The sequence below is a fragment of the Salvia splendens genome, chromosome 14 (genome assembly GCF_004379255.2).
Source record: "Salvia splendens isolate huo1 chromosome 14, SspV2, whole genome shotgun sequence".
Classification (NCBI taxonomy): Eukaryota; Viridiplantae; Streptophyta; class Magnoliopsida; order Lamiales; family Lamiaceae; genus Salvia; species Salvia splendens.
Window position 1 is genome coordinate 3,306,457 of NC_056045.1, and position 12,356 is coordinate 3,318,812.

A 12,356-nucleotide genomic window follows, 5' to 3' on the forward strand; every position below is an offset into this window, starting at 1 on the left:
ATGTGATTGGCTATTTGGAATTTTATTTAGATATATAGAAAATTACTATGTTTAAATTATTTTCTTATTTTTATCTACATAAAATATCAGTATTTCTTTCTCCATTTTGCAAAGGATCGAATCAATAGTTATTTCTATAATTCTTAAAATTTCGGTGATCGTAACCGAGTGTGCTTAGCTAGTATCAATTGTATTTTTACAATTTTGCTTTTCATTATACTACTATTAATTTATGTATTTACAATTTTTACTTTTCGTTAGTATATTAATTTATGCACTTAGTTTGTCGTATTTTTGAAATATTTTTATTTAAATTTAAACTTGCTAAAGGTATTATGGTAATTAAGTACTAATAGAAATATAATCACTTCCAAAGTCGTCGTTATTTTATTTTATTTTTATTATTTTTGTTTGCTTTTCGAGAAGTTTCTACCATATTATTTTTAGAGTGATGCTAAATGGTCATATTATGACCGGCCATAAAGAGTTAATTTAGTCCATTTACATATATAAAAAAATTAGAATTACCGATATAACTTTATATGCGTGTGAATGAACTTGTGAGTTGGTACTTATCTTTGAATTCCATTATGTAAAACACATTAATATCACGAATTACTGTATACGTTGAGCAACAATTAAGAAATGACAGTAGTAATAAGTTGAGCAAAAACTACGAAAGAGCAGTAGTAACATGTCGAGCAACAAATAATGAAAATGATATAAAAGTAAAATCAACTAGTATTAAACCAAAAATTTTAAAAAAATTAAATTTTTTTTACTATTTAATCAATTTATGATTGGCCAATATGGCCACATAGCTTTATTCTTCTTTTTAGCCTAATGCAAGTGCTAGATTGCGTATCACTGTACTCTCTCATAATTCGACTCTCGCTAGATAAAGGTAATAAATTTCTTGTGCAGTTCTGCTCAAACTAACTTGAATTTTATGCAAAATCTCTGCTAAAAGTTCTTTCTTCTCTAATTTCACATTCTGTCCAGCCTATAGACTTGCAAGAAAATTTCTAAATTTTGATCATATTTTGCAGGTAATTCGTGAACACACACAGAAAGACGTCATTTTTCCTTATTTCAATCTAACCACCTCACAATCACAGGGTATTTGGAGAATTGCACAAAATGTCGTTTTTTGGAGGGAAAGATCCACTTGATCATCCGTTTTTCACTCAGCCTTTTGGTGGCACGCACCCGCCCGTTTGTTGATCCTTTTTTCACCAGCAATTTTGGTAGTATTTCGGGTCCCCCGGGCCGCAAGCAAATTTCCATTGAAGGGCTGAATCCTGATGATGATGGGAGCGGTGATGCTAAAAGTTTGCCTAAACAGAGCCTAACCGTTAAGAATTCAAATGAATACCCATCAGGTATACAATTCTTACCTCTATTTGTCATACATTTGAAATTGAATGTAGTAAATGATTGCTTGGTTGAGGAACTTGTATGTAGTTGATCTTGATTGCATTATCAATCTTGATGTCTGAATGGTTAGAGTAGGAAATGGTGTTTTTATAGGAAAGGATAGTAGTAATCAGCATTCGACTAGTTGTAGTTATAGCTTGTTGGTTTATGTGTCTATTACTTGGTTAATGTTGGACCGGTTCCAGATTATCAGAGTTTTAGCTTCCAGAGAGTCGCGTATGGAGGTCCCGATGGGATATATTACACCTCCTCTGTTGGGAGAAGGGCTGGGGGAGATGGGGTGAGTGGTTTTTGAAGTTGATGAGTTAGGGGTTTTATGTTGACACGGGTGGGCTAAGTTACTTGTTTTGAATGTTGGATCAAAAGGTGTTTCTGATGGAGATGAAAGAAGATGATTGAATGGTTGGTGAATCACTGCATACCATTTTGAAAGGGATACATGATAAGGTAATCTACTTGCTGGAGTTCGTGTATTCTTCTACTACTAAATAGTGAAATTCGTATCTTTACGAGTAATGTTCATAGCCTTTGTGAAACGAGTCTCATGATATCCAATAAAGCACATTAGTCTCATGAGTCGTGTTTTCTATACGTGAAGGGGCATTCTGTTACGACCAAACAATGTGAGGATGGCAGAATTGATTCATTGCAAACGTTACACAATTTAGAAGAAGGTTTGATTTGTTCCCATAATGCCTGGAGGCATGTTTATGTTAAGTAAAGCTGCTCTTAACATTTTGTTCCATGCCATTCTTAGATGAGCTTGCTGGTTTTCAAGAAAATTGGAAGACTAGTGCTGAGAATGTTTTGCCTGGATGGAGTGATGGCTTCGGTCTACTTGAAAATGCAGGTACGCTACTCGAATTGTTTGTGTATATATTTTGTTTTATACTCTTGGTTAGAATTTGTTCACATTCCTTCACATTCTGAACCGTGAATACCTACTCTTGTTGCCATGTGACTATATATTGATTTTTTTATATTTCTTGATCATTTAAGTATGAGAATGAGAATCCGGATTGATGATAAGATACAACTGAGTTTTGTGGTGTGTATATAAATGTGTAAGGTGGGAGCGGGGGCTAGTTACATCCAATACTCGTTAGCAAATACTTCTTGCACCATGAATCGGGTTTTTTGTTTTTTCATAATTGTAATATAAAAATGGAAGGGGGAAGAATGGTTGGGGTTTAAGTGTATGCAGCTTAAGTCTCTCTTTTTCTGGAAGGAAGTAAGTGCAAGCACTTGGGAGTAAAACCTTTGGATTAATCTCCTCAGCCGTCTTCTCGTGGTACCTCCAGAAGAATCGTCCCTGTAGAGTGAAGTCTCCTCGATCCTTTAGTGTTGCTGCTCTGCTCTATCTATATGTCTGTCCATCTGTGTATTATGTTTTCTACAGTGGAGATGCATGCTATGCTGTTTGGTTTTGTATCTGTTATCGTCAGGAACCATCTATCTGTGGTCTCACTTTATACATGGTTTGGCTCTAGCGCTTGTACTTAGTTCGTGCATCCGTAACTGGATATAGACCTTAGTTTGTCAACAAGATGTGGCACTTTTTAAGTCCTGCTGTTCTACTCTTGTATTTTATTTGTTGTTGTCAAATATTTTGGTGTTTCGACTAAATTTGTCACACTTAGTAAGGATCGAATGCCAAACTGTTTTCTCATTTAGTTCGTTAAAGATCAACATTTGAAAAGAATATGTTACAACTGAAAGTTCGACAAAACGTTCAAAGTCGAGGTTGATTTGAACTGTAGAAGATGCACAAGATGTTGAGTATTAGTTTTATCTCAATGTTTGAAATTGGCCATGTAATTGTAAATTGAACTGTTTTTGCATTCAATATTCCTTTTTCTTTGGATGGCGAAAAAAGAAAAGGAAAGGGACTCGTCCAGTTAATGAGATACTTGGCCATCCAGACCGAGTCTCGATCATACTACTAATGCCCTTAGCATTCGAAATCGGAGCCCCGATTCATCTATAAGTTGCTACTTTCTAGCTAAGTGAGACCGAGTCATCCGCCTCACTTAAAGTGACATTTTTTTAGATGTTCTACTCAAATTATCATATTTTAATAATTGAAACGACAATTTTTTGTTCTCCTTTATGTTTTATTCTATTTTATGTTTTATTCAATTAACACACCAAGCAAAATCTGGTGTCAAAAAATAAATGTTTCCAACCAATATTCTAGCCTGCATTGGACATTGCTTCAAAATGTGATTCCAACATAGTCCCTAATTGAGCTTTATTTGTAAATTGGCATGTTATTATATGAACATCAGCAAATTCAAGAGAATCTAATTACTGTAGCCATATGTTGGTTGGGATTTTCTATTGGGGTGAGATGCATCTTGTCAGAAAATCTGCAGTGTTTCTCTGTTTTTTATCCTAAAAGCAATGGTAAGTGTGCCTGGAGTAAAATATATAACAGGACAAACAACATTCACAAGAATCAAAGGCAAGAATGCAGAGACACACTACTTTGATAACCTTGGATTCCATCCTTTTTCATTGTTCAAAACATAACCTATCCCACTACCTAAGTCATGTGTCTCACACCCTACACTGTCAGAAACTATCCTCTTTTACTGAAATACCTCAATTCTTGCAACCTGAATCAAAGTAAGACTTGTAATGATATTTGATTCACAATTAGGAAGCAACTAACTGCAGAATAATCTTTGCATTAGCTAATCTTACAAGAGTAAGATGAGTAAAAAAAAGTAAGATCAGTGTTGCAAGTAACTAGATAGGCTTATGTGAGACACAACACAAGCAGTTGCAGACTCAGCCGCAAGTCAAAATTAGTAGATTACTAGGTCGGTCAGCAAGAGCTCGAAGGGATGTTGTTTAGCTCTTGCATCACGGCTCCAATGTCGGGCCTTTGGTTGGGAGATTCGTGAGTGCAGAGAAGAGCGACTTCCCCTAGCCTGGCAGCCTCGGACTCTTTAAACTTCCCTGCAAGATTGGCATCGATGAAGTCTTCAAATCTTGAGATCTCTGCTCCATGGCAGTTCAGCTGCGTGATTCTACTTTTTCCAGAAAGAATTTGGAATATGATCATCCCAAAGGCATACATGTCACTCTTCTCAGTGAACCGCCCCGTAGTGGTGTATTCTGGAGCAAGATACCCCATTGCAGCACTACCCTTGAGAGTCGAGAACACAATGTCGTCTGCCAACAACTTGTGAATGCCAGAGTCTGAGAGTAACGGGTTGTAGTGTTGGTCGATCAGTACTTTCTCGGCTGATATGTTGCTGTGCACCAATGTAGGTTTGCTACTCTGGCTCTTGTGCAAGTATTCAATGCCTGCGGATATCAACAACATAATACTCATTGATTAATCGAAGCATGGTATGCAGATATAGCAAGAAATAAGTTCAAGGAATCAAGGTAACTGACTGACCTTTAGCAATTCCTTTGATTATGTATTTCCTGGTTGGCCAGTCAAGAGCCTTCCCGGCACTCGCATTGAGGTAATGCAGCAAGTTCCCATTCGAGACGAAGTCGTACACGAGGAAGCACTCTCCTCTGCCCTTGGAGCAGCAGAAGCCTCTCAACCTCAGGAGGTTCTCATGTTTCAAAGAGGTGAGCAGCTTCAGTCCTTTGAGAAAGTCGGACTCATCAGACTTGCAGCTGATCTTCGAGATACACTTGATTGCAACTGTGGATCCATCCCTCAGTGTCCCCTTGTAGATGGCCGAGAAGCTGCTCTTCCCCAACAGGTTCATCTCTGAGAAGTATTGTGTCGCAGACTCAACTTCATCCAAGTTGAACATATAGCTCTCGAGCACCTCCTGTGAAAAACTGCTCACATCTTGGCGCTTGGCTAGAGGATCCCAACCGTTTGAGTACTCCAGGCTGATGAGAGGCGAGGCACTTCTCCTGCAAGCCTCCTTCGTCTGGTCATTGCTCAAACGAGCATCATTAGAATCAAATGCACTCCCGATTTTCTGCTTCTGCCTGCGATACCATGAAAATGAGAACAGCCCTGCCACAGTCACGGCAACAATGAGACAAACTAATCCAACTACAGCTGCAGATTGAGATTTCCTTGACTGTTGCCCTCCATTATGCTGGACATTGGCTGATTCTGGAATGTCTTTCGCAGGCAGATGACTCGTGGCAGCTCCAAAAGGCTTCGGACTATTGGTATCTTGAGCAGAAGCAGTGCAGATTCCAAGAGAAGGAAAAGTGATCCCACACAGTTCTGCATTGTTGGCATACTGGAAACCTTCATCCAGTCTCTTCAAGGCTGAGATTCGTTACACCAAGAAAACATATAACATTATGAATTCGAAAACAAGAAGGATAACGGCACAAAGGAATGAATGGTTGGCTACCTAGAGGGACATTCCCAGAGAGTGTATTGTTTCGGATGTCAAGAACTTTGAGCAATGGTAGAACAGCCAATTTCACTGGGATCGATCCAAAGAGGCGATTGAAGCTCACGTCCAACCTATTTAACATCATCAAATCCCCCAAACTGGCTGGGATTGCACCACTCAACTGGTTGGACTGTAGAGCAAGAACACTAAGTTTCTTCAGAGAGCCAAGCTGTGTGGGAATATTGCCAGTTAACTTGTTATAACAGAGCTGCAACACTGCAAATAGTAGAGAAACCACCATGAATGATTAAATTCACAAACCTCTTCATCCTGCATCACTCCCTACTTCACGTTTGTTAAATGGCTAATGTTTTTATTTCCAGAGAATAGCACAAATTTATTGCTAAGATACAAGAAAAGTTACACAACCCTTAGCTTTCTAGGTGCAAATGGTCAACAACTTCTGATTAAAACATGTTTACACTCACCACCATTTAGGTCCATTACAAGTCAATTACAGCAGCAATCCTATTTTCTAGAAAACAAAGATTCCATCTTTCTTCCAAGCTCAATCCCTCATCTAACCAAATAGAAAGGTGATGCAAGCAAAATGGATGCTTTTTCACTTATCTAGTTTCATTTATGGTTTTACAGTTAAGGAGGAAGAGAAAAAACCAAAAAGAAAAAAGAACTGACCTTGAAGATTAGGCATATCACCAATCTGAGGAGGAATGTCACCAAAGAGATTATTGACATTAAGGTACAGATCTGAGAGGTTGGGCAAGTTAGCAAGCTCAGCAGGTACAACCCCATGAAGCTTGTTGAAGTGCAGGTACAAGCCACTCAAGCTCTTGAGTTGGCCAATCTCAGGTGGGATTTTTCCAGACAGCCCTCTTCCTTGCAAGGTGATGTTGACCACTTCACCATACTCATTGCAGGCAAGCCCTACAAAAGATGCATTGCATGGGTCAGTAGCATTGGGTGACCATGATGACAGAATGAGGCCTTGAGGGTCTAGTGAGGATTTGATGGCCATGAGAAGAGAGAGAGTGGTTGGTGAGGGCTGAGACAGAGAATGGAATGGAAGGAGGAGCAGTGTGAGGAAGAGTGTGAAAAGGGGGAGGAGAGCCATTTTTTAGCTTCCAAGCAAAATGTGTAGTGGGAAAGTTGGTTTGGAAGAAAGCTAAGCTCTATCCTCTTTGCTAAACCAAATAATGAGTAAAGTTTGCTTCTTTATCAATTGGGAATTTTGCCAAGTCCGCTGGTATAAAAAGTTTGCTTCTTTTTTGGTGTCAAACAATGGAGTTGCAGAGCTCTATCTCTATCTTCATACTGTTCAAGATGGGTCTCACTGTGTTAGTGAGTGTCCCTCTCTCTCTCTCTCTCTCTCTCTCTCTCTCTCTCTCTATTGTGCTGTTTTGGCAAAATTTGAATTTGTGGTAACCGGGAAGACCGGTAGCCGGTAGAAGTCACATGGCTTTCTGCAGCCTTTTACATTTGTGATGTGTTTTTTTTCTCTGAGTTTTGGAATTGAGCTGATTCATTTGGAGAATCCCTGTGTCAATTATCTAAGAATCTGACCAACCCACTTTTATCATCTTCTCTTTTATTATTGATACAAATGCAAACCGTTTTGTATATTTCCCATCAAATACTTTATCCCTCAAAAAAAATAGATAAATTTACAAACGGTACAAATTTTAATATGTAATTAATAGAGAAGAAAGAGAAAGAGAAAGAGAAAGAGAAAGAGAAAGAGAAAGAGAAAGAGAAAGAGAAAGAGAATATGGTGTAAGTAGTAGTACTATTAGATTGTGTAAAGTCCATATTTAGAATAATACGTAGAGTGAGTATTGATTTAGAATTTCTCATTTTTAGACTTAGGGATTATTCAATACTTATACTAATACTTTCCAAATCATGGTAGTACTACTCCATATCGCTTGCTTCACCTGGCATAATTTGTTTTTATTTCGATGTTAGTGATATAATGTACAATTGGAAAATATTAATTTAAATTCTATATCATATTTTAATTAAATTAAAATAACAATTTGATTAAATAATGATATTATATAATTATCATTAATAAGTAAAAGTGAAATTACATAATTAAAAATATTAATAAAAATGTAAATGTAATTTGAAAGATAAAACCGAATGTATAATTTCTTTTTAAATAATTAATAAGCATCATTGCCTAAAGTAAACGTGTGCGAATAATAAAAAATAAACATTTGCTATTGAATTTGAATACTAATAATTCAAATAAACATGAGAAAGGAAATAGAAAAATGAGATAAATTATTAGGAGCGGAGCCACATGTCCTTTGGTGGGGAAAATGTCCTTTGTCAAAATTTATATCTATACTATTTTTCTCTAAATTTGCACAGTATTTGCCCCCTTTTCAATTTTCAAATTGCTTATAATATTTTTACTCCCCCGAGTTTAATTCCTAGCACTGCTTCACATATTTTACAATTCACTCTTTTCTTATTAAAAAAATTTACACAACTTTAACCATATACTACTTACGCTTACTACTACCTCCGTCCCTCCCTAAAAAAATAAAAACTATTTTCAATTTGAACTGTCGCTTAAAAATATAAACTTTATATATTTTTTACTCATTTTTGGATGTGAATCTTATAATCCACTAACACTATTTTGCTATTTTTCTTTTCTTCTCTCTTATTTTATATTTTTCTTTTCGTATCTCGGTTTTACCAATTTTTCTCTCTTACCTAATTAGTTGTGCATTAAAATCATACCGTTTCAAAAGTTTTTGTTTTCAAGGCATATAGTATATTTTAAAACTTTTCTAGAAATAATTTTTAAATCATACTTCCTCCGTTCCCAAAGAATATGCACTTTGGAGTCAGTACAGGTTTTAATGTAAAATTAGTGAAGTAAGAGAGAGATAGAGAGAAAAAGTAAATAAAGTATTGTTAGTGGAGAATGAGTCTCATCTCATTAGTGAGAGAAGACTTTCTAAAATTAGAAAGTACATATTCTTGTGGGATGGACTAAAAAAATGAAAAAATACATATTCTTGAGGGACGGAGGGAGTATTGAAAAAGTAAATGGTTCGTTAAATGGTGGACGATTCAAAATGGCAAAATGGTTATTTAAATGATGGAGAGATGGAGTATAAAAATATACTCTTCCTCCATTCACTATTAGAAGTCTCATTTCTTTACGACACGAGTTCTAAAAAAGCTAGTGGAATATAAGTCTCAGTTGTATATTAATTTTAAATTAAATGTAAGAAGAATGAATTAGTGAAATATAAGACTCTATATATCATTATATTAATAAAAAAATGTATCTTAATTCTATTTCACAAATGGATTAAAAAAAAGAGACTTTTAATCGCAGATACATGAATGTACTATAAAATTTCAAATATGCCATACTACTACTTAAGTGGAACTAGTATTAACCCCCGTGCTATGCACGGGCCTTACGTTTTTTAAAATAATGAAAACAAATTGTAAATTAGAATAAAATATAAAATAAAATTATTATGTACACATTAAAAAATATAGTAGGTATTCTTTTTAACGGTGATTGCCTATTCAACACAAATTAAATAGTAGTACATTGTTTTTGGTAGAAAAAGCAGCTAAAACCTCCCAAAAAAACTGACGAATATAAGGAACACATAATTTATCATGTAGAAGCAAAATATTAAGCTCTATGGGTGGATTCTCCAGCACATGGATGACCTTGTGTACCCGATAAGCATAATGTGATAACTAATCAGCAACAAAATTTCTTTCCCTATGCACATGTCGCAACATGACCGAGTTAAAATCTTGAAGCATTTTACGGATTCTGAATATTATGGCCCGATAATTAGTAGAGCTTTCAAAGTGTCCCAAAATCATGGCTACAACTACATAACTATCACTCTCTACTTCCAAAACTTGCACCTCCAATCTTCTAGCCTACTCCAATCCATGAAAAATACACAAAATCTCAGCAAGCAAAATAGAACAAACCTCGTTATTATCAACAAATCAATGTCTCCAATTACCTGCATCATCTCTAATCTAACTCCAATCCTCCTCAAGATCCGCAATAGTTCTCATCAAGATCTGTCGTAGTTCAAAGGTAGGATGTATAGCTAGCTACCTGCATGTTTAGAGATTTATGTTGAATTCGCTCAGATCTATTATTTTTTCTATTTTAAATTGCATTTTCTTTTCGTATCTTTTTCTATGTAGGTGTGCTACTTTTGATATTTAAATTGACAAACAACATTTATTGTTCTTTATTATGTGGGGGTTGATGTGTACATTAATATTCAATCCAAAATATTTAAAAAAAATATTTCTGGGCTAATCTTAATAAACATAAGTTTTTTTTACATTTCTATTTTTGACCAAATTTGTTAATTTCGCTAGTATTATTATAATGGAATTGTATTTTCTATACACAGAAGATTATTTAATTCTTGAGAATTAACAAAATATAAAAAAAGCATTTAAACAAAACAACCCCTTCAATTCTAATCACAAATCATAAAATTAATCATGGAGCAATCCTATACAGAATTATGGTATAAATTATTTTTGGTAATTAAAAAATTCATATAACTTTCCACTTATTGTCTTTGATTATTTTTAGATATACATACTTTTTAATTGAATGCAATTAATGGTATAGACCATACTATAATTAAATTGTAGAATTAGATGAGAATTAACTCCATACATACACCCAAATAAACATTCAAATCTTACTATACTTCTCAAATTTTAGATTTGGTATTTGAATATAATTGTAGCAAAAAGGCGTTTCCATCGCCTTGACGGCACCCACACTTCGGCCCGACATCATGTGAGTGGGTTAAATCAGGGTACGCAGTACCCAGTTAAGGGAGAGGCCTTAACCCACTGACTGGCAGAAGCACATCTCCCAATGCCTCACACCAGTGCCTGAGAGATGAAAACAACTATACGACATCAGTGTGATTCGAACATTGGCTCATTGTAGCAAGATCTGCCCCTCATTGCCAACTACGTTGCCTCTGCGGGCAGTATTTGAATATAATTAACAATATAACATCTTTAATTGAATATATATTAAAATTAGTAACTGTAACTGAATATAATTAGTAATATAGAACTTACTATAATTAAGTTCTAGAATGATTTGGAATTAACTCCATAAATACATCCTAGTGAATATCCAAATCTTACTATAATAAACCAATAACTTTTGAAATTTAAGGTTTGGTATTCTAGTTTTTTTTTAAATTTATAATTTTAATATATTATTCTTTATTTACATATAATCAATTAAGTTTTACTTACTTGAAGATTTATAAAAAGTAAAGCAATTTATTAGAATAATTGTTTAAATATCAACATTCTTTAAATCTCATTCTAAAAAATTATTATTACTCCATAACTTTGTAGAGTTAATAAATCTTAATTACTTTGATAATTTTTTTTAAAATTTAAAATATAATATCCATATATATAAGATCATTGATGATTTAATATATAGTATAAGATCTTTGATGATTTAAAATTTGACAAATTTATTAATTTATGAATATATAATATTTATGGTACTAAAGAAGTCATAACCATATTTTCATTAATTAAATATCTTTTTTACAATCCTCTTTTTCTATTTATTGATGAAATATATTTGTGACTATATACTATGCTTGTGTCGACGGCTAATGAGTATTTACATAATCTCATTATTCAAATTAAAAATACTATGTATAAGTTAACATCCTTGATATCAAGTACTATATTATTGATACAAATTAAATTCCTATTTAATTAAAAAGGATATCGATTAGTAGTATATAATTGTATACTACTATTATTACTTATTATATAAAATATTAAAAAGCTCAAAATAAAGCCTAAATAGTATACTCCATATTTAATTAAACCCTAATCTTCAAACCTATAGGAGGGGTGCCGCCGCCATTTCCCTCTCTGTCTATCTCTCTCTCTCTGCTCTCTTTGTCTCTTCACTATTAGAAGTCTCATTTCTTTACGACACGAGTTCTAAAAAAGCTAGTGGAATATAAGTCTCAGTTGTATATTAATTTTAAATTAAATGTAAGAAGAATGAATTAGTGAAATATAAGACTCTATATATCATTATATTAATAAAAAAATGTATCTTAATTCTATTTCACAAATGGATTAAAAAAAAGAGACTTTTAATCGCAGATACATGAATGTACTATAAAATTTCAAATATGCCATACTACTACTTAAGTGGAATGTGAATGGAGAAAATAAAGTTTATTACTCTAGTAACATGATAAGAAAACACTTAGACGATGGATTTCAAAATTTCTCTATCAAATTTGAGGCTTAGAGCATGCGCAGCGGTGGCGTCCGTCGCCACCGCCGTCCGCGCCGCTGGCACGGACGCCATCCGCCGCCGCTGCGCTCGCGCCGCTGGCACGGCGCTGCTCGATGTATCGAGCACGTCCGTGCCAGCGGACGCACACGTGGCGCTCTCCCATTCGTCAACGGCGTAGCCGTTGCATTTAAATGTTTTTTATTTTTTAAAAAAAAATCGGTTTTTTATTAAAAAATCGA

General features: G+C 34.7%; 2 protein-coding genes across 5 annotated transcripts; one reads left to right on the plus strand and one right to left on the minus strand.

Moving 5' to 3' along the window:
• The first annotated feature begins 839 nt into the window (after nucleotides 1-839).
• On the plus strand, nucleotides 840-3,095 carry LOC121763905. Of its 4 annotated transcripts, none has more exons than XR_006042515.1 (7): nucleotides 940-1,049; nucleotides 1,119-1,382; nucleotides 1,623-1,717; nucleotides 1,804-1,884; nucleotides 2,036-2,111; nucleotides 2,195-2,287; nucleotides 2,666-3,095. XR_006042515.1 is itself a non-coding variant. In XM_042159998.1 (6 exons), the coding sequence occupies exons 1-4, from the start codon at nucleotides 844-846 to the stop codon at nucleotides 1,834-1,836; spliced, it is 453 nt and encodes a 150-aa protein (XP_042015932.1). In that variant the 5' UTR covers nucleotides 840-843; the 3' UTR covers nucleotides 1,837-1,884; nucleotides 2,036-2,111; nucleotides 2,195-3,095. The 4 variants fall into 4 exon arrangements, 1 of the variants encoding a protein (XP_042015932.1); XR_006042514.1 differs by having other exon boundaries at nucleotides 2,670-3,095; XM_042159998.1 differs by lacking the exon at nucleotides 940-1,049 and adding an exon at nucleotides 840-904 and having other exon boundaries at nucleotides 2,195-3,095.
• A 965-nt stretch (nucleotides 3,096-4,060) lies between these two features.
• LOC121764897 (LRR receptor-like serine/threonine-protein kinase GSO1) lies at nucleotides 4,061-7,258 on the minus strand. Its single transcript, XM_042160922.1, has 4 exons — nucleotides 6,468-7,258; nucleotides 5,787-6,047; nucleotides 4,850-5,698; nucleotides 4,061-4,752 (listed from the first exon to the last, which is right to left on the minus strand). Exons 1-4 carry the CDS (start codon nucleotides 6,901-6,903, stop codon nucleotides 4,268-4,270), a joined length of 2,031 nt encoding a protein of 676 aa, XP_042016856.1. The 5' UTR covers nucleotides 6,904-7,258; the 3' UTR covers nucleotides 4,061-4,267.
• Between the last annotated feature and the right edge of the window lie 5,098 nt (nucleotides 7,259-12,356).

Excerpts from the sequence above, each read along its gene's own strand:
- LOC121764897 (XM_042160922.1), bottom strand. The coding sequence starts at position 6,903 with ATGGCTCTCCTCCCCCTTTTCACACTCTTCCTCACACTGCTCCTCCTT. Across the intron at positions 6,048-6,467 it reads TGATATGCCTAATCTTCAAG|TGTTGCAGCTCTGTTATAAC; the intron begins GTCAGTTCTTTT and ends TACTATTTGCAG. Across the intron at positions 4,753-4,849 it reads AATCAAAGGAATTGCTAAAG|GCATTGAATACTTGCACAAG; the intron begins GTCAGTCAGTTA and ends TGATATCCGCAG.
- LOC121763905 (XM_042159998.1), top strand. The coding sequence starts at position 844 with ATGCAAGTGCTAGATTGCGTATCACTGTACTCTCTCATAATTCGACTC. Across the intron at positions 1,383-1,622 it reads TTCAAATGAATACCCATCAG|ATTATCAGAGTTTTAGCTTC; the intron begins GTATACAATTCT and ends GACCGGTTCCAG. Across the intron at positions 1,718-1,803 it reads GAAGGGCTGGGGGAGATGGG|GTGTTTCTGATGGAGATGAA; the intron begins GTGAGTGGTTTT and ends TTGGATCAAAAG.